The 26797-nt window shown below is 43.7% G+C and overlaps 2 protein-coding genes and 1 long non-coding RNA gene across 7 annotated transcripts in view; 1 reads left to right on the top strand and 2 right to left on the bottom strand.

Annotated features, from left to right (window-relative positions):
• Itgae (integrin subunit alpha E) overlaps positions 1-3017 on the bottom strand; it is a 57211-nt gene extending 54194 nt beyond the window's left edge. Inside the window, exon 1 of one of the 2 annotated variants that reach the window (XM_063251018.1) lies at positions 1952-3017. In XM_063251018.1, the coding sequence (XP_063107088.1) occupies positions 1952-1985 (34 nt within the window). In that variant the 5' untranslated portion in view covers positions 1986-3017. The remainder of the gene's footprint in view (positions 1-1951) is intronic. The other variant, XM_013152276.3, reaches the window with a different exon arrangement.
• LOC134476493 (uncharacterized) lies at positions 181-4171 on the top strand. The gene is made up of 4 exons (XR_010048199.1): positions 181-327; positions 493-871; positions 1786-2005; positions 4037-4171. It is a non-coding gene; the product is annotated as an uncharacterized LOC134476493 (long non-coding RNA).
• Positions 3168-26797, bottom strand: part of Ncbp3 (nuclear cap binding subunit 3) — a 35535-nt gene continuing 11905 nt past the window's right edge. For 2 of the 4 annotated variants that reach the window (XM_003469652.5, XM_063251021.1), the window contains exons 5-13: positions 24806-24934; positions 24309-24385; positions 23135-23243; positions 18989-19088; positions 18602-18705; positions 16461-16770; positions 14990-15144; positions 13835-13996; positions 11906-12821 (exon numbers count right to left, since the gene is read on the bottom strand). In XM_003469652.5, the coding sequence (XP_003469700.2) occupies positions 12586-12821; positions 13835-13996; positions 14990-15144; positions 16461-16770; positions 18602-18705; positions 18989-19088; positions 23135-23243; positions 24309-24385; positions 24806-24934 (1382 nt within the window). In that variant the 3' untranslated portion in view covers positions 11906-12585. Of the gene's footprint in view, positions 12822-13834; positions 13997-14989; positions 15145-16460; positions 16771-18601; positions 18706-18988; positions 19089-23134; positions 23244-24308; positions 24386-24805; positions 24935-26797 lie in introns of all 4 variants that reach the window. The other 2 variants (XM_063251022.1, XM_063251020.1) reach the window with 2 other exon arrangements.

The following is a 26797-nucleotide window of genomic DNA, read 5'->3' as shown; positions in this document are numbered from 1 at the left end:
CACAGGTAGAAACCATACCCTGGCAGGGCCTGGGACCTCAGCCCGAGTTGGTGGCACCAGAACAGAAGGTCCTGAACTCTGGTTCCTCCTTCTTCACCTTGTGGGTTTCGAGGGTCAACAGCTCAGTTCCCTTCCCATAAGCAAGGCAGACTCTGCCTCAGACGCCCAGGAGGGAGAAGTAAGCTGCTGTGGCCACAGAATGGGCCGGAGCTCAGCTCTGACCTTCAGAGGGCAGCAGGGCTGGGGCCGGGTGCTGGGCAGCTCCAGTCTGTGCATCCTTACCTGACTCTTCAAAATTTCTAGAACATTTTCTCATCTGCTCTCATGGTAAGAGACAGGGGCACAGACACAGGGGCTAGGCCTGGGAGAAGCAGGTCAGAGCTAGGCCAGGGAGTCTTGGATTTGCCCCGGTCTGGGGGACCCCCAGCCAGGCCTGGGGTGTGGGACCCCTGGCCTAGGCTCATGGTCTCAGGCATCTCCTTTCCTCATCAGATTCCTGCCAGCTTTCAAACAGCAGTGCCAGCCTCACCTCCTCCACGAAGTGCTCCAGGACCGGCCCACTGCCAAGCCTCGGTCCGCACAGTGGCAAACAGGACCAGTACAGCACTTCTCCCCCCAGACTGAGCTGCTGAGCCCACTCCTCCCCCGTGCCGTGATGCAGGCAGCACCGAAGCGGACGCAGTGCAGAGCAGCTCCATCTTGCTCTCTGCTTTCAAGTTAGAAGGCCCCAGAAGGCCTCAGCAATCCTGGACCTCAGAAGTGATTTAATAAATATCATCTGCTGAGAAGTGTGGAGGTGACGGATGGTCGGTCATCCAAGGGGCTGCAGGAGACACAGATGAGGAGTCCAGAGCAGAGTGGTGGTGCCAAGGTCAGTGTCACAAGCTGAATTTCCGAGCTGGGAGGAGGACAGGGGCCTGGGCCCTTGCTTATTACTCAGGACAGTCTCTGTCCCTCTTTGGACCTCAGTCACCTCCTCTGTGCTGAGAGGGGCTGGCCCAGAATCCAGTTTTAGCACCACCTCCAGATACTGGAGATGGGGCATCAAAACCATAAGGCATAAAAAGGTAAGAGCTGCTCACACCCAGTATGTAAGGAAAATAAAGATGAATCTAAGTTGTAAAACGCACAGGAAGTTTGACCAAATTTTGCTGTTTCCATGATAACTGTTTTGATGGTTTTGAAATATCATGCATCAAAATCTGTCCCCAAATGTAGGCTAGCTTTGGGACCTAGGCAGATTTTGGCCTACTTCCAAGTGACCTGGCCCAAATCCTGCATCTCTTCCCATGGACTCAGCTTCCTCACACACTGGCGCTCACTGGCCCAACTGTGCTTTGGGGAGAATGCTGGCTCCCAAGAGCCTTTTTACTCCTGCATCTGATGTCTACCAATTTTCCTGCCAAGCTTTTGACCAGGTGGAGATCTCTGTAAGCTGCCCAGAGCAGCGGGTAGGATTACCCAATCCCAGGCCCAGAGCAGTCACTAGCTCACCTGAGCATGCTGTCTTGGGGGCGTGAGGAGGGGAAGACCAGAATGGGACCCCAGGCAGCAGGAGCTGTGTGCCCCTCCCTGCCAAGGCTGCAGGAACAGGAAGCTGTTCCCCCACCCTTGCCCCCAGTCTCTGCCAATGCTCACACCTGCTCTGCGGCAGACTGGTGCTCTGCTGGGTGTAGCAGGGCCGTGTAAGCTGCCACACTCACAGAGGACCTGCCTGCAGAGGAGGCTGGCAGAGTGCTGGAGGCTGCAGTCAGCACAGAACCTCAGAGATCTGACACTTCCCAGGGAGCAGAAGATCCAATGGACCAGCGAGGGAGGTTCCTGGGGAAGCTCCTGCAGTCTCTGACCTCTGGGCCTGAGCTCCATCAGACAATGACAGAGGCTTTCTACAGACATCCAACTGGCACTGAGAGCACAATGGCCTGCAAGGCAGAGAGGGAGGCTTACTTACTGGAAATGCAGAGCAGCGTGTGCAAGAGCCACATCCTAGGCCAGGCAGAGGCAGGTATGTATGAGCTGACGGGGCCTGGCCAATTATTCAGCTTCCCCTCTTTAGCTGAGGTGGCCAGGAGGCGGGGACAGAAGTGCACACACAGGCAAGGACCAACAGGCAGACAGGCACTTTCAAAGGGACCCAGCCACTCCCGCCTGTGCAGCTAGCCACACGACCACCTCAGCAGCTGGGAGCTCGGTGACAGGGCTTAGACAGCTATCAGTCCTGCTGCATCACTTGCTTTTGTGGAATGGTGAGCCAAGGGCCACATTCTGGGTATCCTTGGAGGTGCACACCACTGGTAAGGAACAGTGACCAAGCCCAAGGTCTCTATCCACGTGAATGAGTGCTGGGTCCCTGTCCTGCTTCAGGACTCACTGCTAGACAGCACAGCTCGGTCCTGGCTCAGGGTCATGAGTGGCAGGTGCCTCAACAATGAGATGGGGGCTCCTTTCCCATAGAAAGTGGGCTCCTCTTATCTGCCCCTGCACCCAAGGCCTGGCCTATGGGAGACCGGATGAGTGGAAAGATCCAACGTGCTGGTTGGAATCACTGCCTCCATCTAACCATGGCTGAATCTTCTTCAAAACCTAGCTCCAGCATCCTGACACCGAGCTTGCTCTCACAAGGCTCTGAGCTACCAAGCCAGATAGACACACTGCTGTAAGTACTTCAGGACACTTGCCCACAGGCCAGCTGGGCCTTCCAGACTGACCACGGACAGCCACAGGCAGGACAAGGGCCAAATTCCTCAGCTCTCAAACTCACCCTTGTGGCTCTTGCCACCACTGCTCCCAAGCAGCCAAGCTCAGGGACCAAGATCTCACAGAGCTCTGTCGAGACTGCACTATCCAGCCTAGCAGCCATGAGTCACATGTGGCTGCTGAGTCCTTAAAATAGCACTAGTGCGACCAACACACTGAGCTTCAGACGCTGTTTAATCTTTTTTTTAGATAGTTTCGCTATGCAGTTCAGGACAGCTTGAACTCACTATGTAGCCCAGGCTGGCCTCAAACTCGCAGCGATTGTCCTCCTCAGCCTCAGTGCTGAGATTACAGGACTGGGCCACCATGCCCAGCATAATCTTGATTTAAATTCAGAAAGACAGGGTGTCCTCCTGTAGCCCTGAGAGCATTCTGAAATGTCACTGCATTAACACAGAGTAGACAATGGGGTTGATTTTATGCTTTATTATTTTTTCCACACTGAAAGCTCACTTGGCCAAAGTCCTGTGATGAGTTGATGACACTGCATACACTTTTACTTTACCTATTTTGGTCTCACAAAATACCCATGACTAGATTTTACATGGTTCGATATATTACAATTCACCATTTTCCCCTGTACATAGCCAACAGAGAAAGTAAACAGCTGAAAAACCAAGTTTCAGGCCTGACGATTTTCCTGCCATATCCTGATGCAGACCATCCCTAGGTTTTAACCTCATCACAGGCAGCATGAGGGCCTGCAGCCTCCCACCTATCACCTCCCCACCCTCCAGGGCTCAGTACCTGGCCTCCCCAGTGCATCCTGAGCTCCCAGGGTGACACAGGACTCCTCTCCCAGCACTGGCCCAGAAGGGAAGAGGGCAGCCCAAAGTGACAGCACGTCCTTGCGAGGACAGGCTGGGACACAGACTGCCGCTCACATGAGAAGCCTGTGGGAAGCAAGCTTGTATTTGGAGCATGAACTTTCAGGCACCTGAGGAGGTCAGGCAGGCGCAGTGACTGGATTCAGACAGGGACCAAGGCCTTTTTCTATTTTTGTTTTGGACGCATTCTGTATCCAAGATGTGGTAATCCAAGCTCGTCTGGGGCATGCAGAGGGGCTCTCCAAGCAACGTAATGCTAACAGTTTTCCCACACACGGAACCAAGGTCTCCACACTATGGCCAGGTTTTGCTATCTAATAGAAGGCTGAGTGTCCAGCAAATTATATACTTAAAGGAAATAGGAAAGAGGCATCCTAGTTTGTTTCACTTTAAGCAAATGTTAAGGGGCCAACTTGAAGGACAACCTACATCAGCTGGTCTGTACTTTTCAGAAACATCAACCTCATGAGCAGTAAAGAAAGGCGGAGGAGCTGCCCCAGATCAAAGGAGACCAATGAGAGGGCAGCACTTGATGCTGGACTGTAGACCGGAAAGGACTGGTCTATCATACTCAACAGCTGGTTAAGCTGAAGCCTGAAGCACACATCACTGCACTGCACTGACCTGAGATTGTATCTTCGCATAATGTGGGGACTGCACCGTGGACACGTGAGTGGATGCCTTGTTCTTAGGAATATGCACTAACAAGCACCATAGGGGTCAAGGGGCAGGGCACATGCAATCTTTCCCAAACTGTTCATGGCTCAGAGGGCAAAGAAAAACAAGGGACAAGGGAGGAAAGGAAGGAGAGCTTGAGAGGTAAAATAAAATGTGGTGATGTGTTCTTTGCCCTTTGCACGATGATCAGGGTGGAGGTGTGGGACACAAGATGGATCTGCAGTCTGGGGTATCAGTCAGAAACAAGACATGACACCATGTTACCCAGCCTCAGGACACAGGCAGAGTCAACCCAGAAGACTGAGTGCTGCGGGGCACACAGGGCAGAGCAGTGGGGCCCACTACCACTGAGCACTCAGCAGGGAGCCCAGACACAAGCAAGCCCAGGCTCTGTGTGCAGGCCTCCATCTGAGGGGGTCCAACTTACGGATGCAGCTGCTGGTGCCCAGAGACAGGGAAAGTGCTTTGCCAAAGCCAGACAGACAGTAGTGGCAGCGTAGGACTCAAGTTTTTCTCCCTGGGAACCATGACTGGAACACTACAAACCCTCCCACCTTTAGATTCAGCTTAAAACAAACCCAAGCCACATATGGTGGTGCACACCTCTTACCCTGACACTCGGAGAGTGGAAACTGGGAGAGGACAAGTGTCTCAAGCCACCGGAGCTACATAGCTAGACCTTGTCTCAGCAAACAGGAGCATTCACTCCACAGACACAGACTGGCATTCTGTTGGAACTGGTGCTGTGGACTAGACTGCATCCCCTCCAAATTCAAATGGCGAAGCTCAAACTCACAACCCGGCTGTATCTGGGAGACGAGGCTTTTAAGAAATAAAGTTAAAAGCAGTGAGAAGGGTAGGGCCTGGCTCTAACTCAGCAGGAATGGTGGTGCAAGGCTCATGTGCATACACAGAGGAACGGCAGTGAGCAAGCCTGGCTGAGGGCCTCTGCCATCCTGGCACTGTGGTCTGCCTCTCAGGCTCCAGCCCTGCGAGAATGCCTCCTAAGTGTGACACTGACATGGCAGCCCTCGTACTCATACCCTGGGCTGCCGGCCCTAAAAGACTGACTGGTGTGTGTGGGTATGGGTGTGGGTGTGCTGGTCAGGAGGGCGTCAGGAGGGCCAACAGGGATTGCTTGTCCTCGTGTAATGGGGGCTGGGAGGGGAAGAGCTGCACTGGACCCGCCTCCCTCCTGCCCTGGTGAAGGCAGCAGAGGTCCTCAGACACACTCCAGCCCTAGGAGGAAAACAGGCGTCAGCTCAGTGGAGCCCTTCGTTTGACAGAGTGCAAAGCTGAGGTCCAGAGGCAGGGATGTTGCCCTTCCCCCCTAAGCATGTGAGGGAGGATGAATTCTTCATACTCCAGCTCCAGCTCCGGCTCTCATCCTAGTTCTTTCCCAAAGACTAAAGGACCCTCTGAGAAGCTCTTGTCCATAAGGAGAAAGAGGGACATATCACAGGATCTGCGGCCACCCAAGGAAAAGAGGTGATGATAAAGGCCTCTTGCCTGTACTAACCCCCTCCGGTCCTGGGCTGAGGTGACACACAGACTCAACACCTAACCATGCAGGCATCCAGAGGAGGCCTTGGGGACTGCTCACACAGATCAGAATTTCCGAGCAGGGTAGTGACTGTGGGAAGCTACATGCCACCCTTACCCTAGTGTTTTATTTATAGTACATGAAATCCCACTTCAATGCCTCTGAACTATTTAAAACAGATTTTGAAGCAGGAACAAAGTTCTAGGAAACATTCATAGAATTTCATTGGGGGAAAAAATGTACAGTACTTTTCTTTCCTAAGATTTATTTTACAAGTATTTAAGAAAAGTTCCACCTTTGTTGTGGGTCAAACGACACAGCAGTGATCTGCCTCAGAGCAAATGTGCTATTCCCAAGATTACCAAAAGCATGCTCTCCTCTTAGCGCTAACTTCACTCTTGTTATAAGGAGTTTAAAGCAAATACTTACACGTCAAACTTATTGAAGCAGTAACTACTAATATGCAAAGCTTACTGTCACTCGCTGCTGGTGCTGACCGGAAGTGCACGTGAGCATTTCCCACTCCTGGACAAGGCTCCACCTGGGAAGCCCGAGGGACACTGCTTTCGGACAGAGAGGTACTGCTGGGAATGAGCGGTTTCTTGTCACACACCTCAGACTGCAGTCATTTTCCATTCCACAAGGACCAGAGCCTAGGCAGTCTCTCTTGGGACCTCGCACATTCCCACCAGCTTCTTTCCTTCCTATCATGGGGCAGATGAGTGCTTTTCTAACAAAATACTCAGGACCATCTGTGTGACCTGCTAGCATATTCTTTATAGAGCATGTCACAGTCATCAACACTGGATGCTTACTGAGACCAACCTGAGCGCTTTACCTTATATAAGCACAGTGTCCTTTTGTGGGACTGGGATCTCATCTAGAATCAGATTTGTGCAAAAGTAGGCCTCAGTTACCATGATTCAATCACTTCCCAAACACCCGAAGCACACTACCTGCTGCAAGGATACAAAGAAAACATGAAGACACCTGCTCATTAGGAGCTCACAGGCTAGAAGGAAAATAGGAAAAAAAGACATTAAATGTAGATTATTGTAAACCCAAATATCAAGTTCAGTCACCCAAGTATTGTAATCCTCTTTCTAGTTTTCCTCACAATCCAAAAGGTTATATTTATAATCGCTTCGAGACGTCATTGGAATCCTAGCAAGTTAATTCCAATCTACCATTACCAATCCAACCCACAGCGAGAGTAAAGACAACAAGACATCTTCTAAATTACGGGCAGCCAAGGGGTCCTAAGTCCAATTCCCATGAGGACATGAGGACAAAGGCCTCGATCCTAGGCCTCTCCCAGCATTTATTCTCTTGTGAACAAAGGGGAGTGGCTCATGGATGAGTGATAGTGAAGATCTCAGGGATTACTGAGTAAATTGAGCTGGCTAGCCAGGTGCAAGAATGGCATCTCGGTAATTTGCAGAGATAAAGATATGCAGAAGGATCAATTTACAGAATCTAATTAAGGCAGCAGTGGAATTGTTTTGGGGGGGCTATTGTTTGTGTTTTTGATATGCAAACTCTTGTGCCCTGGGGAATAATAACCTCTTATCTTGAGGCTGGTACCCAGTTGACATTCCCGGAGCTGTTTGCTCTAACATCTCTGAGAGCTCAATCCAGTAATGTGGAGAGCACCAGGGAAGAAACAGGACTGTCTGATGGCTACAGATTTTGCACATTAGCACCTCGGCTAGCCTTACTTGCAGTGCTCAGAGCCAATTGAAGAGAGAAAGCAATACCCTAGCCAGTCTTTTATATACCAGTATAAGGAAATGAGTCTCCAAGTAATCAAGTCACAGCAACTGTTTTGGATTCAAAGGGAGTCACTGGAGTCATCTCCCACAGTAGATGGCAGAGAAAGAACCGCAATGATCCGAGGGCTTCAGATGAAGCAATTCTGAGGCTGGAGATTTACAAATTCCATAAACATTTAGGGAGGACCAGATGCCAGGCCTGGGTAAAGGTGTGGGAAAACCCCAATGAACGTAAGTAATGGTCATGACCCTGCTCTCACGGAGCTTCCAGTCTAGCAAAACAGACAAATAAAGGCTAGGAGGTTCCAGTCCAGCATGGAGGTGCTGGGTTGGTGAATACAGTATATTTGACAATACACATACTTCACTTAGTCAGACACAGTGGTGTCAGTCTGAAAAGTTATTTAAAAAACAAACAAAAAACAATTCCAAGTTGCCTGGGACATTCCAGCTTCCCCTTTCCCTCAATGAGCCCACGTCGGCAGGAAATCCTTGGCAAGTCTGTTTCTTGGCTGCTTCCATAGTCTAAACCTCTAAGCTCCTCAAAAGAGAAGTTGTAACAGCTACAGTGAAGTGAGCTTTGTACAAGACCAACTGCAGGCCAACCACCCCACCTGTGCCCACTGAGAGCCAAAGTGTCTGCTCCCACAGACAGGAGATGACTGTGACCGACTGTGTGATGCTCCCCTTCACTATAGTGCCTGCCTTGGGGTTGCCACGAGGAATTTTGATTGCACACAGCTTTATCTCAGGCACTGATGTTACATCAGTAGAATTCCTTTGTGTCAGCAGTGGAACAAACACAGAAGGAACCCATACCTTGCCTCTGGAAATTGAGGACTGCTTCTTAAGAGGCCCCTGAGAGCTCAAGGCTGAGTGACAGGGGACAGGGCCTGGGAAAGTATGTCACTGGGAGCATGTGCTCTGTTGGGTCTGGAAGACTGCTGAGATTGAGACAGATCCAGGGAGCCAGACAGTTCAGTGCACACCTGCAATCCCAGTACTTTGGGAGATAAAGCAAGAGGATCACAAGTTCAAGCCCAGTTTGGACAATTTCTCAAGTTAGCAAGACCCATCTCAAATTTTTTAAAAATTTTTAAAAATTTTAAAGGACTAAAGATAAAGGTCAGTGCAACAGCCCTGGATTTGATACCCGGTAACCCCATCCCCCACCCCCACCCCCCAAAAAGATAGATCCGGAACTTAGCAAGCAGAGAAGGCGGGGGAGAACAGGCCCAAGAGTCTAGATCACAATCAGCTTTCATAAGCTAACAGAAGAGCTTGGATTTATTCCAAAGGAAATAAAGAAGGTCAGGAAAAGTTTCAAGCAGAGGAATAAAAAGATCAGACTGACATTTTTAAAAGTTCATCCGGAAGCGCATGAAAAGATGCCCATCAAAAAAAAAAAAAAAAAAGAAAAGATGCCCGTCACCTGCCATTAAGGAAGTACAAATCAAAACCAAAGGCACCAGTTCCCATTTTTAAAACAGTGTTCCTGAAGATGTGAGGAAACTCTGGAACCTCATGCACTGCTAACAGGAATGTAAACCAATACAGCTAAATCAGCTCCGCAACTTCCCAAAGGATTAAACAGACCCTTAGCAGCTGGTCATGCAGGCATAAGCCTATAATCCCAGCAGCTCAGGAGGCTGAGACAGAAAGATCAAAAGTCCAAGACCATTCTGAGGAACTTACTGGAGACACTATCAAAATTTTTTAAAAGGGCTAAGGACATAGCCCAAGAATCCTTGCCTAGTATGTGCAAAGCCCAAGGTCTAATTGAAAAAGAGTTACATGTGATCTAGCAACTCCACTCCTCAGTATAAACCCAAGAAAATGCCAAGCATGGTGGTACAAGTCTGCAATCCCAGCAATCAGAAGGCTGAAGCAAGGAAACTGCCACAGTTCTCAAACAAAACCAAGGGGCAGGGACAAGAAGACATATATCCACAAGTATATAAACGTCCATAAAAAAGTATTCAAAATAATTAAAAATGAAACAACCTAAATGTTCATTAGCTGATTAATAGATAAAACATGGTCTATGCAATGTGGCATACACAATGGAATATTATTCTACAACTTAAAAAAATAAAGTGCAGATATTCCAACATGGATGAACCTTAAAAATGTTCGAAGTGAAAGAAGTCACAAATATACAGTACGTGACTCCAGTTCTATCAAATATCCACCAAAGACAAGGCCACAGACAAAAAGAATAATTGCCAAGGGCTAGAAAGAAATAATGACTCCTGATGATTCTGCCAATAAAATGCTTGAAAACTGCTTATGGTGATGGTTGCACAACTTGGTAAACACACTAAAACCCACTGACATGTACACTATGACATGAATTTTACACTATACAAACAAGCCATCACTCAATGAAATGCCAACAAAAATTCATCCCAGCAGTGGAGCAGACTAGAAAGAGAGAATGGGGCAGAGGGAGCAGGCAGAGATTCACAGACCAGAGTACACCGGGGGGGGGGGGGGGCTGATGTCTTGTGATGGGCTTCTCCAAGTTCTCCTGTGTACCTGGACTCTCCTAAGAGAGAAGGGAAACAGAGATGAGGTATCTGCAATTATTATCAAGCAGCACGATTGTATTTAAAATCTCCTACCTGCCAGGATGAGCGGAAGGGTACAGAGTGTGCAGCCCTACTGGCTGCCACACAGAAAACACCTGGGGTGCAAGCTCGCTGAGCGGCTTGTCAAGCTGTCTGACTGTCCCCTCACTCCTAACTCAGGGACAAAGTAGCTATGCAGGGCATGCTCAAGATGCTGCAAGACACAAGTGGCTGAGTGCGGACCAGAGAGAGAGGGGAGGAAGGAGGACCACTTCAGGAAATACAATCCCAGAGCTACTTCTTTGAGTTCTGTGTTTTCTCATGGTTTTCACGATTAGACCAAAGACCCAGCTGTGACTGCATGTCACCCAGCTTCTACAGTCTTCTCTGCTCTCTAGTATGAGGGTCGGCTTCGTGATTGGGAAACAAAAAGAGAAGCCTACAAAGGACAATTCCTGAGTGCTGGGGAGACTATGGCCACTAACCCCTCAGGAAAACCACACTGTAACAGCTCAGGGATGGATCCTGCCCACAACCTCATGCCTGCCCTCAGCTGTCTTCTTGACTCTTTGGCCACTTGCAGCAGAAAGGTGTGCTGGCCAGTCCACTGTACTCACAGCTGTGGGAAGAGTAAAACACCACTGAGATGAGCCAACATAACTAGCTCAGTCCCATCCCACCAATTTCCAGCTGGGAAACCAAGGCCCAGGTCCATGCAGTAGAGCCAGGTGGCATAGGGCCTCTTAACTCTCAGGTCCTTGCACCTTTCACCCTAACAACCCCTGAGCCTCAACCTAAGAACCTAGCTCTGAGCCATGTGCTTCACAGGGCAAAAAGCACTTAGAACTGTCAGGGGCAGGTTTTAGCTGGCTGAGAAACCAGTGTCACCTCTTTTCTAGTATCCTGGGAACCCGAAACACAGCATGGGGCAGGTAGGTTAAAATATGCTGCAATGTGGTTTTCATTACAGCCCTCAGGTCTCAACCCTTGATTTTCTTAGTGAACAACACTGCTTTGCACGCATTCATTTGCACCACAGTGCAACCAACTATTAATACACCATCAGCTCAGTCACCAGCAAGGGCTCTAGGCTGCTCTGGTGGAAAACAGTCCGGAGGGTGAAGAATGTGACATCACACAGTGACAAAAGCTTACTAGCACCTCTAACTCCCAAGTGCTCATGAACTGAAATGAAACATTATTTTAAAGCCTACAAAAGACTACAGAATTAAGTACTGTGAGATAAAAATCAGATGTTAAGACAAAATAAAAAACAAAAAACAACCTCCTTTTCATGGTAAAATAATCTAAAAGAGTTTAAACAAAACATTTCTGAAAATATTATTTGCTAGTTTTGAAGAGGTCTTCAGTCACAACTTGGAGACAAAAAGAATAAATTATCTTTACTTCTAAAGTGATAATAAACAAGGTCCCATCTCAGATGGGTTTTTTTTTCCTACAGTGGCCAAACAGCATATTGAACACTATAAACAACAAATAGACCATACAGTTAGGGTCCTTTAAAATAATGAGACTCCTCTCTTTACCATCTTCCAAAGTATATAATATATATTTAACAGCACAAAAGAAGACACCACTTGAGTTGCTCCTATAGCCAACAGGAAGAACTGCCACATATAAAAATTAAAAATTTAAAACTTTAAGATCATTAATAATTTTAAACACAATACGTACAGACTTAAAAATTGTTCATCATTAACCCATGACCCCAACCCTAGCACAAAAATCAACCCCATATCCGTCAGTCACAGTCTTTTTATTCCTAAAAACCCCACAGCACTGAACGTGACCTTCACATCAAGCTGACAGCCAGCATGAGAGTCCCCAACAGAAACCCCAAGGGAGGACGGAAGCGCGATTGTTGCTGCATCTGGTAGCTACCTGCCAGCACTGGTACACCTCTGAGGCCAGGTCCGAGACAGTCGCCCTCACACCAGGATCCTGGAAGGGCGAGCTGGCGGCTTCCCTCCTCTTCCCCCTCGCAGTCTGTCCGGTAAGCACCTGGGAATTGACTTTTCTTGGGAAAAGGGTGCTGGTAACAGCTGACAGGGCCAAGGCAATAGTGAGAAGTTCAGTTCTCTGTTCTTTGGATGAACTGTGTAAAACATTTCTTTTAAAAGACACAATGTTAAAAATATTAAGAAAAATGTCTATAAAATCTGGAGGGCTGCCTTTTTCTCAAAGGATAAAGCTTATGGGGTAGTGGGAAAAGAATCCAGAGCTCAGCACTATAACTGCAGCACAAGAGAGGTGCCCTTCCAAACTGGTCACATCCTTAGGATGTCCTGCTGAAACAGCAAGAGCTGAGGGAGACCGAGTGAGCAGGAACAGGTGGGACCACTCCAGCAGGGGAGGCTCCTGCCGCACCCCGCCCTGTGTAAGAGTATCGCGTTAGGGCAGCTGCCGCACTGGGGACATCAGGATTCTGCCTCTGAACCAGAGCTGCTTTCCCGACTAACTTCAATCTGGAGAGATGGTAAGTTATCTAACCGGCTCTTCTTTTGGCGAGACTGTTCTTTCTCCTTAATCAGAGCCCCCCACGCCCTTTGCAGCTCAGAGTCATCTTCCTCCATGCCAGTTGCCCTAGGGTCCACTTTCTTCATGCTCTTCTCTTTGGTCTTGGGTGTAGATCCTAAACGAGTCCACAAGCTCCCTGTTTGGGAGAAAAGGCATTTCAGTTTGGCAGTCAATCCTAAGGAGCAGGCGGCTCTGAGGAAGCAGGGGCGATGCCACCACATGACATGTAGAAAACATCACTGGTCTGTGGCACTCACAACTGCAGTGCAGCCCTGGGCAGATTATCTCCTGTCCCGGCTGCTGCCCCTGTCTGCAAGTGGACGGCTGAGGACTCCACGGGAGATTCTCACTGCTGGGGCAGGTACACCTGCACACATCTGGATCCACCATAGGCTGTCTCCTGTCATACCTGACCCTCCCCGTGAAACTGAACCATGCTGCACACTGCTGAGTTCTGCAAGGAAACTGGAAGCTCCCACATTCTGCAAACTGAGGGAGCCTGTTACATCGCAAACTACTTTTAGATTTTTGACCCACTACCCATTAATTTTTTATTTTATTAACAAAAGAGAGATATGTGCTTAGAATTTTCATATTAGAGGCACATTTAGTGGTACCTCAGTTCACAGACTTAATTTGTTCTACAATTTTGGTGAACATGGCCACATCTAAGTCTGTGTGGGACAGATGGCCACCGCTGTGTCATCCAATGGAGCGTTTGTGAACGGAAAACAAAATTTTGCCAAACACTTGTTTGCAAACCAAAGTGTTCACAAACAAAAGCACTCACAAACCAAGGTACTACTAAGGTGATTAAAAGTTTTATTTACAAAGAATGTAACATGGAAAAATGACTATGATAAAATGCTGTACAAAAAGGGCATGATATGTATGTGGAGATGTCTGAAATGCACACGGGAAACTAGGAAGGATCTGTGCTGCACTGAAAGAAGCAGTGGTGTGCATTATTTTCCACTTCCTACATTTTTGTATTAGCATGATGATGACGCTGATGACCAGGACAATGACAACAGAAGAGGAAAACTCACTTTGTTTGGCTTGTGCTCTTTCAGCCTGCAGATCTATGCTATTCCTACTGTTCTCTGTTATTTCCCGATTGCCATTCCTTCAGTTTTACATGTTACTCACCTGATTTCTTCTCCCGAGTATCAGAATAGAGGCCTTTAACGTCTTGCCTGGGAACACCTAGTCTACTATGTACATCTGAAGAGGGCTCTCTCCGAACCACTGGGATACTAATAAAAGCCTTCTCTGGAGAATACGGTCTTTTTCCTAACCGCTGGCGTATATCTGGGAAAAAAAAAGTGCTACTGTGACTAAGTATACATGCTTCACTTGCCACACTGTCAAGCTGAGATCTCTAAAGGACCTAGAACCGAATTTCCCCAAGTGACAACACAGAGCCTGACAGAATTGGGTTTCTCTGTCACTGGCCTATATTCCCTCTGGAAACTGAGACGCCAGAGCTATTTGAAGGAGAAAAAACAACAAACAAAAACCTTGAGCTGACTGTTTCAGAAAAAAATTTCTGAAGCAGAATCACATTTTTATCTTGTTTTATAAATTTCAGTTTAATAAACAATACTATAGGCTCTCCAAGTGCAGAACCAATCTTTGAAAATGTGAATAGTTTTCAATAAACTTAACCATTAGCTATGATGAGACGGGCAAAAAGCAATGTCCCAAACCAAGTGAGTTTTCCTCAACCTGCTCAAAGAGCTGCCTATCCTTAAATACCCTTTAATAGTGGCAGCAACACCAGCAACAAACTGATTAGCAGAGCTGTGTGTTGGAGCTCTGGCCCATCTCACCCACAAAAAAATAAGGATTGCCAACCAAGATGCCATTCCCCTTCCAAGGCCCAGCTCTAAAGCTACTTTCTCCAAGAAGTCTTACTTCCAGTTTCCCTGGTGAACTGACAGTGTTTCTGTAGCCCTGCGAAGACTTCCCACATGGTTCACGGCAAACACAGCCATATACCTGTAACGTGAGAGTCTGCAGGCATAAACAATCATTTCTCCAACCTCCCACTTCATTTCTATTATTCTCATATGTAAATTATACCAACAGTTTACAGAGTAAAACCACAGTTTCGGGCAAAATACTAAAAAATAGTTTTGCCAAAGTCTGATTATTTTTTCTTAACATGCAATTACAATTTAGATGTGATGAAGACGACTAAATCCACTCTGAATAGCAACATGCCATCCCACAACTTTGTCCTACCCCAATTTGTTCTCTGGCACTCAGAATGAATTCCAGGAACACAAAAAAGAACAGTACCTGATTTAGTATTGCTGACTGGTGGCCGTGGACGTGAGTACTGACGTTTTTCATCTAAGAGGTGTCGGACGTCTGCAAATTTCTCAGGCGGCAATTTGTTACCAATTCGGTTTTTGATGTTACTTGTGGATATACTATCTGCTCTCATGGAGTTCCTTTTTAAAAATAAAAAAAAAGTTATCCAACTGTAACTGTAGACAACAACCGAACAATAATCTCCTGTTTTGGAAAAAACCCAATCCAATAGTCTGCATGCACTTACCAAGTCTACACAAGACATACATCCTTTTGTTTTCCCCAGTGGTGCTGAGGGCTCAATCCAGGGCCATACCCACGCTATGCAAGCACCTCTGCACTGACCTGCAGCCCAAGCCCCAGTAATCCCGACAGTAACTTGCTTAAGCAACCTGCTTTGACAGGGTTGGGCAGGCAAGCAGGAACTGCTGTTTCCACACGGACGCCCATACAGTTCTACCCACGAGGCCCCTCTTCCTGAGACAGACAGTAAGAAGAGGCTGTAAGAGCTCGGGCTCTCTGCTCACCCAGGCCACAGTCTGGCTGTACTTATGACGCCACAGAGGGTACCACATCTTTCTTTAAAGGGCAGACTTCTCTGTCAAAGAAACCTGCTATCATGCTGGGTATAAGCACTATTCCATCAGCATACTGTTTGTAAGTCCTGTGAATACTACAACTAAAGATGCAAATAGGCCATCCAAGCACATCACTTTAAAAGGTCCTTCCTTTCCCCCAACACATGACCAAAGATGTCTCAGAACATCCCTAAAATTCAACCCTTAAGAGTTATGGATATACTACCTGCTCTACATAGAATCTGTTCATCCCTACTATTAACAAAAGAAATTCACATTAAAATATCTATACAACTTTTGTTCACAAAATCAGCAAAGATTAGGAATAATGGTAACACCTGATGGTGATACAGGTAGTAATGTGAGTAACAATACTTCCCAGATTTACTTTCAAACAATGAATTACTTATGGTTGAAAAATTAACAGGTGTCTACACTTTAATAAATAGGAAGGCACACTGCAAGCAATATAAGGAGCATAGCTTCGTTTTTATACAACTATAGGTACGTGGTTTCTCCATACACTGCTCATATGCATACACATAACAGGAAGGCTATCACCCAACTTCTAACAGCTGTTATTGTGGGTGAGTTTTGCTTTGTGGGCTGTTTACAGTTCACATAACAAGCACCAGTGCTTGGACAGAGGAAAACTGAGGTGCTGGTATTAAACGCCTACAAAGGACTGAAATTAGAATAAATAAAAGTGATTATAAAATTAAAAGAAATTAAGTTTACACTTAGTATTTAAAATCAAATTAAATTTGGGGTTTAGCTCAGTGGGAATGTTTGCCCAGCAAACACAAATTTCTGGGTTCAATCTTCTGTACCACATTTAAAAAAAGAAAATTAAAGCTAGCATGGATAAAACACTTTACCTTATATTTTTCAACTGAGACTCGACCTCATCAGCATACATGGTCATTTTCATGCTTTTCTTCGGTGAAGGAGTGGAAATCATCTTTAGCTCTAGATCATAGTCCATTTCATCTGAGTCTGAGCTGCTGGCGCTGGATCGCCTGGGCGTGCTCCGCTCCCGGGGCTGCTTGAGAGCTGGGAACTCCTCGTGGTACTCTACCACCACTCTGTCATCCGCGTCCATGTCCTGGTCCTCCTCCTCCTCCTCCTCCTCCTCCTCCTCCTCCTCTTCTTCTTCCTCAATGGGTTCCTCAGGAACATTCACTAATCCTGAAACAATTTAACCAAAAAAAAGGAAAAGCTTAGACTAACACTGGTGAATATGATTTTCTATTCTACACTGGTGAAAACGAACAAATCCTCCCCGATTCTACTGGAGCACTATTTATAACACCGGCAAGCTGGGTACCATCCTGATGCTTTTAGCAGAATGGTCAGGGACAAGACGGTCTAACAGCCTGATGGAACCCTATTAAGCCCATTAAAGTGTACGTCAATCTTTATTATTCACAAGTTTTATAAATGCAAACTTGCCAAATTCATTTGTAACTCCTAAATCAGTCCTCAAGGTGGTTTCAGGATCATTTGTGGACACATACAGAACAACAACAAAACCTGAGTCCTCGGGTGAGCCTGCCCCCAGGGGAGGTGAGGAAAAGCAGAACTGCACCTTTCTGTCTATCTCTCAGTTTAAGAAAGAGTCCTTTTCACAGCCTGCCGACTGCCGCCTTGTTCACATTTTTGTTGACTTCACTGTTTAAAATGACCCCCAAACAGAGTGCTAAAGTGCTGTTTAGTAATGTTAAGTCAAAGAAGGCTGTGATCTGCCTTACAGAGAAAATATATGTTAGAAAACCTTCATTTGGATTTGAAGAATACTGCTATTGGCTGTGAAGTCAACATTAGCCAACAATATATATTAAATAAGGTATTTTTCAAACAGAAAAATAAAAGTTACATATTTATTAGTTCATAAAAATAGTGTGACCAGACACTGTATGGTTCAATTACTTCCTTTTTCCTTTTTATCGGTACCAGGGATCGAACTCACGACTGCCTGCTTATAAGGCAGGCGCTTACGCCGCTGAGCTAAATCCCCAGCCCCGGTTCAATTACTTCCTAATTCAAAGTTCACGGTGACTTCAAAGCACATAACCACACCATACAACGGAAACCAACTATTGACATGGAAGTTCACAGAAGAATTCTTGTAAGTGGAAAAACTGAAGATAAGATACATAGTTTCAAGGATTGTATTTATTATGAGAATAGACAAATGAGAAGATGAAAGCAGTTATTTCTTTAGGGTGCTATAATTATGGAAATTTGCTTTTTAATTCTTAATACGAACATACAGAACAGATGATGCAAGTAAAAGTAACTAAAATTGATAGTATTAACCATGTAATAGGATTGATATGCAAATTTAAATATATAATTCTGTACATATGCATTAAATAAAAATATATAGACTTCATCTCTTCCTGTCCCATTCCAATGATACTTGTGTGTGCATGTTACTGTTTATATGCTGACTTGACTAGTTCTATAAAGAAGTTCTATATAATTTGACTAGTTACATAGAAAATTCCACACATTTAGTTCAGAATAAAAACATTATAAAATATAATGAAAATTATTATTTTATAGTCTGCTCAAAAGAGAGGGAAAAAATCCAAACCCTGATGACCCACATTTCTAAGGCATTCATATGTGTAAGACAAAAAGCATCACAGCACTCAAAACAGCATTTTCATTGTCAGAAAAGGAACACAAAATCAGCCCATCTGATAAAATATTTAAAATATTTTGCATGCAGCTGTTACAGTAGAAAAGTTAGGTTTCCAAGAAAACTTTTCATTTGCCCTATGTCACATTTGGACTTTGTCACTATAATAGCTTTAATAAAGTAATTTGACCTCTTTGCATGGGCAATTTAAAATTAACTATGACTTGACTTACTTTCCTATATGTTGGCAGAGGGTGAGGGCAAGGAAGAGAGGATGATAAAGTTTGGAACCTTAAAAGACTGCATTAAGAATAAAATTTACGATTTCGAGAGCCAAACATGTGTCTACCCAAGAGCTGAGCAGGCAACTACCAGAATGTCGGTGCTTATATGACGTCAAGCCAACATCATCCCCAATCAGGGCTCTCTTCTTAATCACATCCCGCTGAATGCGACGGGAATGATATCTTCGCTTCCTGCAACAATGCCAAAATAAACACGTACTCAGAAACCAACAGGGAGGATCGTGAAATCCACCAATTCGTTTCAACTACACACTGAAAGTGTTAGACACTGAGACATACATCTTTTCAATGAAAACGAAACATACTCCTATCATTTACCACAGTTAAGTATCTTGAATCCTTCCCTCTTGTCTTTTCCACTTGAGGTTTTGACATTCCACTACCAAATACTGACTGAAAGATTAAAGAAAACTTAAATTCTCTTTAAACTTATACTATAAGGTTTTAGACTCACCAAGAGTTGCTAAGAATTCCTTTCATGCCTCCGTAATTGGGATTCCCATATTTCATGTAATACTGACTTCTTCTGGCTGCTCCAAGTTCCTTTTTGTCATCTAAAAATTAATTATAACAGTCACCTAGGATTTCCTGAGGATGGGAGACTCCATAGCTGGCATCAGATCAGTGTGTCTCCCAACAACAAGGAAAACACGCTCTAACTATTCCTTCTTTCTTTGAGTATGAAGGAAGGAGAGCAAAAAGCAGAGATGAATGAGGTTAAGCTGCTATTTAGGAGCTGACTAACTCAGCACAGGAAATACTATTAAAAATACACAACACAAGATTTAAGATTCTAAGAGGCATAACGAGAGGTTTTTAGAAGAGATGGTATTTTCGTATTTTCTGAAAGTTGGTGGGTTTGTTTGTTTGTTTGTTTGTTTTTAATCAGTACGAGGGATCGAACTCACAACCGCCTGCTTGCAAGGCAGGTGCTTATGCCGCTGAGCTAAATTCCCAGCCTGAAAGTTGGTATTTCTAAATAACAAACATTTCAACAACATAGAAAAAGGGTTAAAGAATCAAACTATATATAATTCCATATTTTGGTAAATATTTTTTTCTGGCTTATTGTGATATTCCTCAAAATGGCTTAAAGAAAACAGCACAATACTATACTTTTAACACACACTCAAGTAGCCACTCAAACGAATATATGTGGAAAAGACCATACTTGTCACATTAAGGCCAGTTAAGAGAAAGAAAAGGTGATCACACTCTTCAATGAAGTACATAACACAAAGGCCTTGAACAGTTCCTTGGGTACTGCTGACTGCAAAGGCTCAACAGACCTGGACCAGTGTGTGTATACCCCAAACCCTCAAAAACAAAAAACCATGCCTACCAACTCCTTGAAGAAATGGCTGATTCCAGATCTGGGGCAGGTAAAGTACAAACTGAGTATAGAGATGTTTTGTGTGCTAAAAAGAAAGTACTCAAAGAATCACAGGGCATATCACACACAGCTTGAAGGGACATGGCCAAATCCAAGACAATTTGTAAATTAAAATAATGACAGTAATGGATAATAACTCACTGAATAAGAATCCACTAGTCTAAACTGATATAAGTAAAAAAGTAAACAAACAGGTAAAAGGACAAAGTTCTTCCCTACAACAGCCTGCCAAATGATAAATGATGGAGTCAGAAAATCATTAATAGATGCTAAAATTATTTTTGCATTTAAATATGATGAGAAACAGACATTCACTTTTAAAATTATAAACAGCAGCTTCACAGTGGAAAAAAGATATCTAATAATTATTACTTTAACCAAATGAAGTTAAGGGGAATGGGATTAATAAATTTCATATACTTCTTGGTATGATGCACTGAAAACAACCCATTATCACTTCTGCAGTATTCTTTTTTTCCTCCTCCCTGAGATAGGAGCTTATCAAATTGCTGGCCTAGAATTTGTACACTTCCTGCCTCAGCCCCCAGTACATGGGATTATAGGTATGTACCACAATGCACAGCGCTTCTGTAGTAATCTTGCCACAAATGTACAATGTAAATTTAATCAGGAGAAAACATGTAACAAGTCCAAATTGAGGTATACTCCATAAAACAATGAATCTATATATGAGATTAAAAAATGCAATGAAGAATTATATATTTTTAAAAGATATCATCTATTGCCATTAATTCCCCTCAAAATACTTCCCCTCAGTGATTCTTATCCCTTTATTCTTGACACTTTCTAAAGCAGACAGGGATAAAAACACAGTGACTTCTGCTGCCGAGTGCCATTGGCAGAGGGGCAGGCTTGTAAAAACATTACAGTGTGTCTTTATCTTCCTTGTTCACTGGGCCTGGTTCCTCCTCAAAGACAAAATGGTCATGAAAGATAAATGCTGTGACTCTTCAGGACACGGAAGCAGCCAGAATGGCACAAATGAAGATACACATGATGCCTAGCAGGGGCACACATCTGCAACCTGCCATGAATTTGACACCTGTCAGGGCTCCATAAAGAGTTCAAACCCGCCTGAACTACACAGTGAGATTCTTTCTCAAAAAAACTAAGGGGGAATAAAAGACACACCTGCATGAGGACTTCCCAAACTGATTCAGAAAATGACAAGAAAAATTGGATGTGTTTGAAGTGAGGGAAGTATTTTGAGGCAAATTAATGATAACATCTTTTAAATTTTTTAAAATTTAAACATTTAGTATAAAATTTGAACACCCCGCATAGATACACACATACAAACACACTCATTTACCTATATGTACCATAGTAACCACCAAAAATCATTGCACACCAAGTCTTATGAGGAAGAGACCAGCCCTACTCAGGCAGCTTATTCACCCACCCTCTTGGTTAGCACCTGCAGCTTGGGCCTGGAGAAGAACCATTACCTGTGAGCCTACTGCCACGTGAGCTTAAAATCAAGCACCCTTCTCCCACCTGCCCCCTCCCCGATTAGCTACTGGGGATAGATGTTTCAATATCTCTTGGGAGGATGACCATATGCAGTATAGTAAATATGGGGGATCTCCTTCTATCTTCTGTTTGAAGGCATAGGTTGTTTTCACTGTTTTGTTATGTTTCTTTTGCTCTATTCAGTATTTTCAATTGGTTTTACAATGTTCTATTTTTGGTTTGACTTTATAATACGTAATTGACTGGACAACTATTGTTAAGTTAAAGAGATATACCATAACTTATTACTACTATCCCAGTATCCTACTGTGAAATCCTGTACCAATTTCACTGCATTGTCTCGATTGGCTTTGTTCTGTTTGTGCTGTTGCATTTTTACTACTTTCAAAATTAAAAAAATATATATACATGTTAAGACTCATGCATGTGTAGAATCTATAAACAGTTTATGAGAACTGATCTTACGACACATGATGAAATGAACAGATACTTTGAGGAAAAGGACACTAAAATACCCAGTGCTGATCCTGGAGTGCCATAATGTGAAACCCAGCAATAGTGTTATTCTTTGTTCAGAGTGATATTAACCTGCTTGGGTTTATTCAAAGTCAACATAATTAAAGATATGAGTAACTGCATATATGTTTAAGTGTATAGGATTGATAACCATATTTCTAAGTTTTTGTTGGATAGTTGAACAGCACTGGTTGCAATCTCACTGTTTGAATCCCCACTTTATATGCTCCACTTTAGTATCTTGAATAACTATTTGTAAGAAAACAATCTGTAATCATCAACTACTGATTTCTTACCATTTATTTTTTCTTTGAAATTATGTATTATTTCTACCCATTTTCTGTTTTTTTAGTCTTTCTTTAAATTCAGTTTTAAAAAGAAGACACTACAGTACCCAGTGCTGATCACGGAGTGTCATGATGTGAAATCCAACAATACTATTATTCTTTGTTCAGAATAATTTTAACCTGCTTTAGTTTGTTTAATCTAAACATAAATGAAGATATGGATAACTGCATGTATGTTTAAATGTATAGGATTGACAACAATGTTACTAAGTTTTTGTTGGACAGTTGATTAGAACTTTTTGCAGTCTCTGTTTGAATTCCCACTTTACATGTTCCATTTTTGTACCTTGAACAACTATTTGTAAAACGACAACATCAACTAGTGATTTCTTAGTTTTTTTTCTCTGAACGTATATACTATTTCTACCTATTTTCTGTTTTAATCTTTCTTTAAATTAAAAAAAAAAGAGACCAGTCCTAAAAAGCTTATCTAGAAAGATATTACTATAATAAATTTAAAAGAATAATTTTAAAAAATATATTACTCGGGGCTGGGGATTTAGCTCAGCGGCATAAGCACCTACTTTGCAAGCAGGCGGTCGTGAGTTCGATCCCGGGTTAAAAAAAAAAAAAAAAAAAAAAAAAACCTCATAGTTCATGTAGCTGCTTGAAAAGCACGTAGAGCAAACTAGCTCTAACAGAAAATAACTTACTTTAGCCAGAAAAAATGAAAGTATACAAATGATTAATATGCAGTCAGAAATTTCTTCATTCTGTAAGCCATTATTTTATAAACACAGATTATATTTTAAAGGAAACTTTGTGACAACTTCCTATCCAAAAGAGGAAGCTATCACTCAATAATTATTTTCACTGAAAATAAAAAATCACTATCAAATATCAACTTTACCTTTCGTAGCAAATCTCATGAATAACCTGTTTCCTTTAGCAAGTTTGTTAGCTGGACGAAGATCATTTCTCAACAGAGACTCTTCTTCTACTTGAGACAATGTGTCCAACTTAAAAACAAAAGAGCATTTTCAGTGTAAAAATGAAAGCCTTTCTAGCATTTATTTAAGAGGGGTTACCATTAAGAAAGCAGTAGACTTCTAACACCATCAGCATTACAGCACTGATTCTGTCAGACTTCAGAGCCAGAGATGGTCCCCACCCACTCTGTCTAGAACAGTCGGCCCTCCCTTTATCCGGCTAACCTGCTTTACTTCTCCTGAAAGCACACATCATCCCCAATCGTCCGCACCCACACATCTGTGTACCGTCTGTCTGCCTGCTGTGAGGCAGGTTTCTCAGATGGTGAGAACTTTGTTTTGATTGATGATCCAACTACAGTACTTCCAAGATTAGTTCCTATTAGGTACTTAACATTTATAACAAATACAGCCTAATATTTCCAACTATAGCAGCTAGCCTATTAGGAAATATGTAACTTGCCACCCCCTTTTTTTTTCCCTTTTTTCCTTTTCTGTGGTGCTGGGAGCCAAACCCAAGGCTTCATACATAGAAAGAAGGTATGCTACCCTTGAATGACACCCCTAATTCTACTTGGTTTTTCTTAATCTTACTGATTAGTTAACATTTCAAAGTATTTCTCAATAAAACCACTTTTTTTTTTTTGGTCTTTTTCCTTTTTATTGGTACCAGGGATCGAACTCACAACTGCCTGCTTGCAAGCCAGGCGCTTATGCCGCTGAGCTAAGTCCCCAACCCCAATAAAACCACTTTTTAGGCAGACTTGTGAATAATATTCCAACATCTCAAGATAAATTGTGACATTCACACAGCTCAAAATAACAGCCTAGTGCACCCTCAGAAGATCTCCCAGAAAACACAGAGGAAGAACACAACCTGTTAAGTCTTTAAGCCGTATCTTTTAAGATTTTTTTTTTTTTTTTGGCCTTTTTTTCGTTTTTCTCGGTACCAGGGATCGAACTCACGACTGCCTGCTTGCAAGGCAGGTGCTTATGCCACTGAGCTAAATCCCCAGCCCCGAGCCTTATCTTTAAACAGACAATAAGCACTATTTTAACAATGAAATGTTACAGATATTCCTCCCCATTACTAACCTCTACGTCACTGGAGTTCTCATCTTGCACTTCTCCTTCTTCCGCCTCATCGTCATCGTAACTATCTTCCTGCTTGTCTAAAATGGAATGTAAGGCAGAAGATAAGCCTTAACATAACTCTCCACCTTACGATTTTATTGGTTTTTTAAATTTTTTTTATTTTTAGCTTTTCATGTTTGGAGACAGCATCTCACTATGTATTCCTGGCTCGCCTGGAACTCACTGTGCAGCTCAAGCTGGCCTGGAACTCATCTTCCTGCCTTAGTCTCCTGAGTGCTGGAATCACAGGCATGCGCCACCATGGCCCACCTCACACAGTGCTAAAAGTTTAGCATGTTCTACTTCTACTTATTATTGATCCGAAACATCAGTTTATTTCAGCGATATCTAACGATGAGACACTATATAATCTTCTTCTTAGAAACCCACAAGCCCCCAAAAAGATAGTGTAAAGAACAGGTCTCTCAGGTCAAAATTTCTTCTCACAGCTCAGTTACCTTTTTTGCTTTTCTCAGAGGGCTTGTCTTCACTGGCTCCCCTGCTTCTTATCTTATCCTGCGCTGGCAGAGAGCTCATGTTGATCAGGGCTCGTGTGGCTGTCATTTCATCCAGCCAGACCACATTACCTAAAACAAGGTGCGAAAGAAAACATTACAAATGGTCAATTTCTTTAGAGCAGATTCTGCATCACAGTCACTCACCTATAGACTGTCATCAGTAAGTGTGCAAACCACCTAGCGAGAAAAAGTTAACGTGATACCAAAATCTCTTTGAAGAACTTAGTCTAGAACTGCATTTTCAAGCTGTGATACACAAACTAGTTTTAAGCATTCCATGAAAAAGGGTTTTACATGCTATAACTTAGAGGAACACAGAAAGCACCATCACTGTTAACATTTCTTTTCTTTTTAATGGCGTTTTGCTATATTGCACAGGTTGGTCTCAAACTCTTGGATTCCAGTAATCTCCTGCCCCAGCCTCCTGAGTAGCTAAGACCACAAGTGCAGACCATTATGCCAGTCAGAATGTTAACAGTTCGTGATGATGACAGTTGCCAAACAAATCTGAATTATTTGTAATGCTACTGCTTCCTGCAGGGAGCTCTCTGTGTTCTTCACCATCTGCCATGCTATATGATGCCTGCACATCATAAGGTGTGTTCAGCAAAGGTAAACACAGGAAGCGTACAATGGGAGCAACTAACTTAAGGAAATGAACTAAAAAAAAAGCTTTGAGAGGTCTTGTAGAAAAGAAACTCTAACTCTGTTTAAATGGTATTTCTCAAAATAGTTTTCCCTGTAGTTCAGTTCAGGACATTACGGCCTGAGGACTCCTACTTCCTTTATTAATGTGCTATGTAGCCTTGGCCAAATAATTTTCTTTCTCTGTTTTACCAGTTTCATTTTTCATTTTTTCAGTGTTTGACACAAAATATGAAGTAGCTGAACTTAGGTAATTCTAATGATCCCTCCAAATCTAACATCCAAGGTGATGACTTAGAGGCTAGCAAGCTACCACCCAGGGCCGAATCCACCCCTTCGCCTGTTACTTATTTTTCTTGGTAACAGATTTGCAGTAATTTTTGCACTGAATTACGAACATCTGAGTTTTGAGCTTTTGCAGATATGAACAGCCCTCACACATCAGAACATCTGTAGGTGCGAACAAACCGCAGAAGCAGTGCGCACATCTGTCAGGCCTGGGCACAGTTGTGCTGCTGAGCGTACAGCGCAACAGTGTACTACAGTGCAGAGCTCAATCTGTGTCCGGAAGCAAGAGGAAAGCAGTGGCATGGAGCGGACTGCTAGGAAGCACAAATCAACACACACTGTGTATCTGTGTCAAAGATGTAACTCACCTCATCAGACTTATGAATGAATCCACCTCATGAAGGTCTTCACAGAACAGAATCGGTCATAAGCTGGGGACTTGCTATATTTAGGTATAAAGCCTAAACTATTTGCTATGTGGCCCTTTTTAGAAAACCTTGATTTGGAGAGTGTAAGTTAAACGAAAGAAAAATGGAGAAAAACCTTTAGTTATGCCTCTTCTTTCAATGAAAGCATTAAATCAGTATCTTCAGAGAGCAGCTGAGAAAATCAGCTGCCACCGAGTGCACTACCTAGAGGTCAGTCAGCTGGCAGCAAGTAAAGCCAGACCAGAAGTCAGCCAGGACAAGGAGCCAGCAAAGTGCTTGCCAGCACTCAAGCCAAACAGAGCAGGCAGGCAAGTTAGAAATTACAGCTGGCTCCAAACTGGACAACTCACAGGTTAGGGGAGGCAGATGACAGCCCAGAAAGCAGAGTGCAAGGCAGCAGAGGTGAGCAGCTGTTACCAGGTCAGAACATTCTGGACTAGTTCTAGGTCAGAGACAGAGGCAGAGCAAAACCCTTGTCATAACTACATGGGAAACAGCAATGAGAACGCCCAAAAGGCCTAAAAATGCAACCCAAAATCTATATAGTTGGCTCCACCACTCTACTGGGGAA

Source organism: Cavia porcellus, unplaced genomic scaffold (assembly GCF_034190915.1).
Source record: "Cavia porcellus strain 051 isolate PalLab524CR breed Dunkin Hartley unplaced genomic scaffold, mCavPor4.1 scaffold_6, whole genome shotgun sequence".
NCBI lineage: Eukaryota > Metazoa > Chordata > Mammalia > Rodentia > Caviidae > Cavia > Cavia porcellus.
Note: the sequence above shows the minus strand (reverse complement) of the source record. Positions and strands in the feature narration are given on the sequence as shown.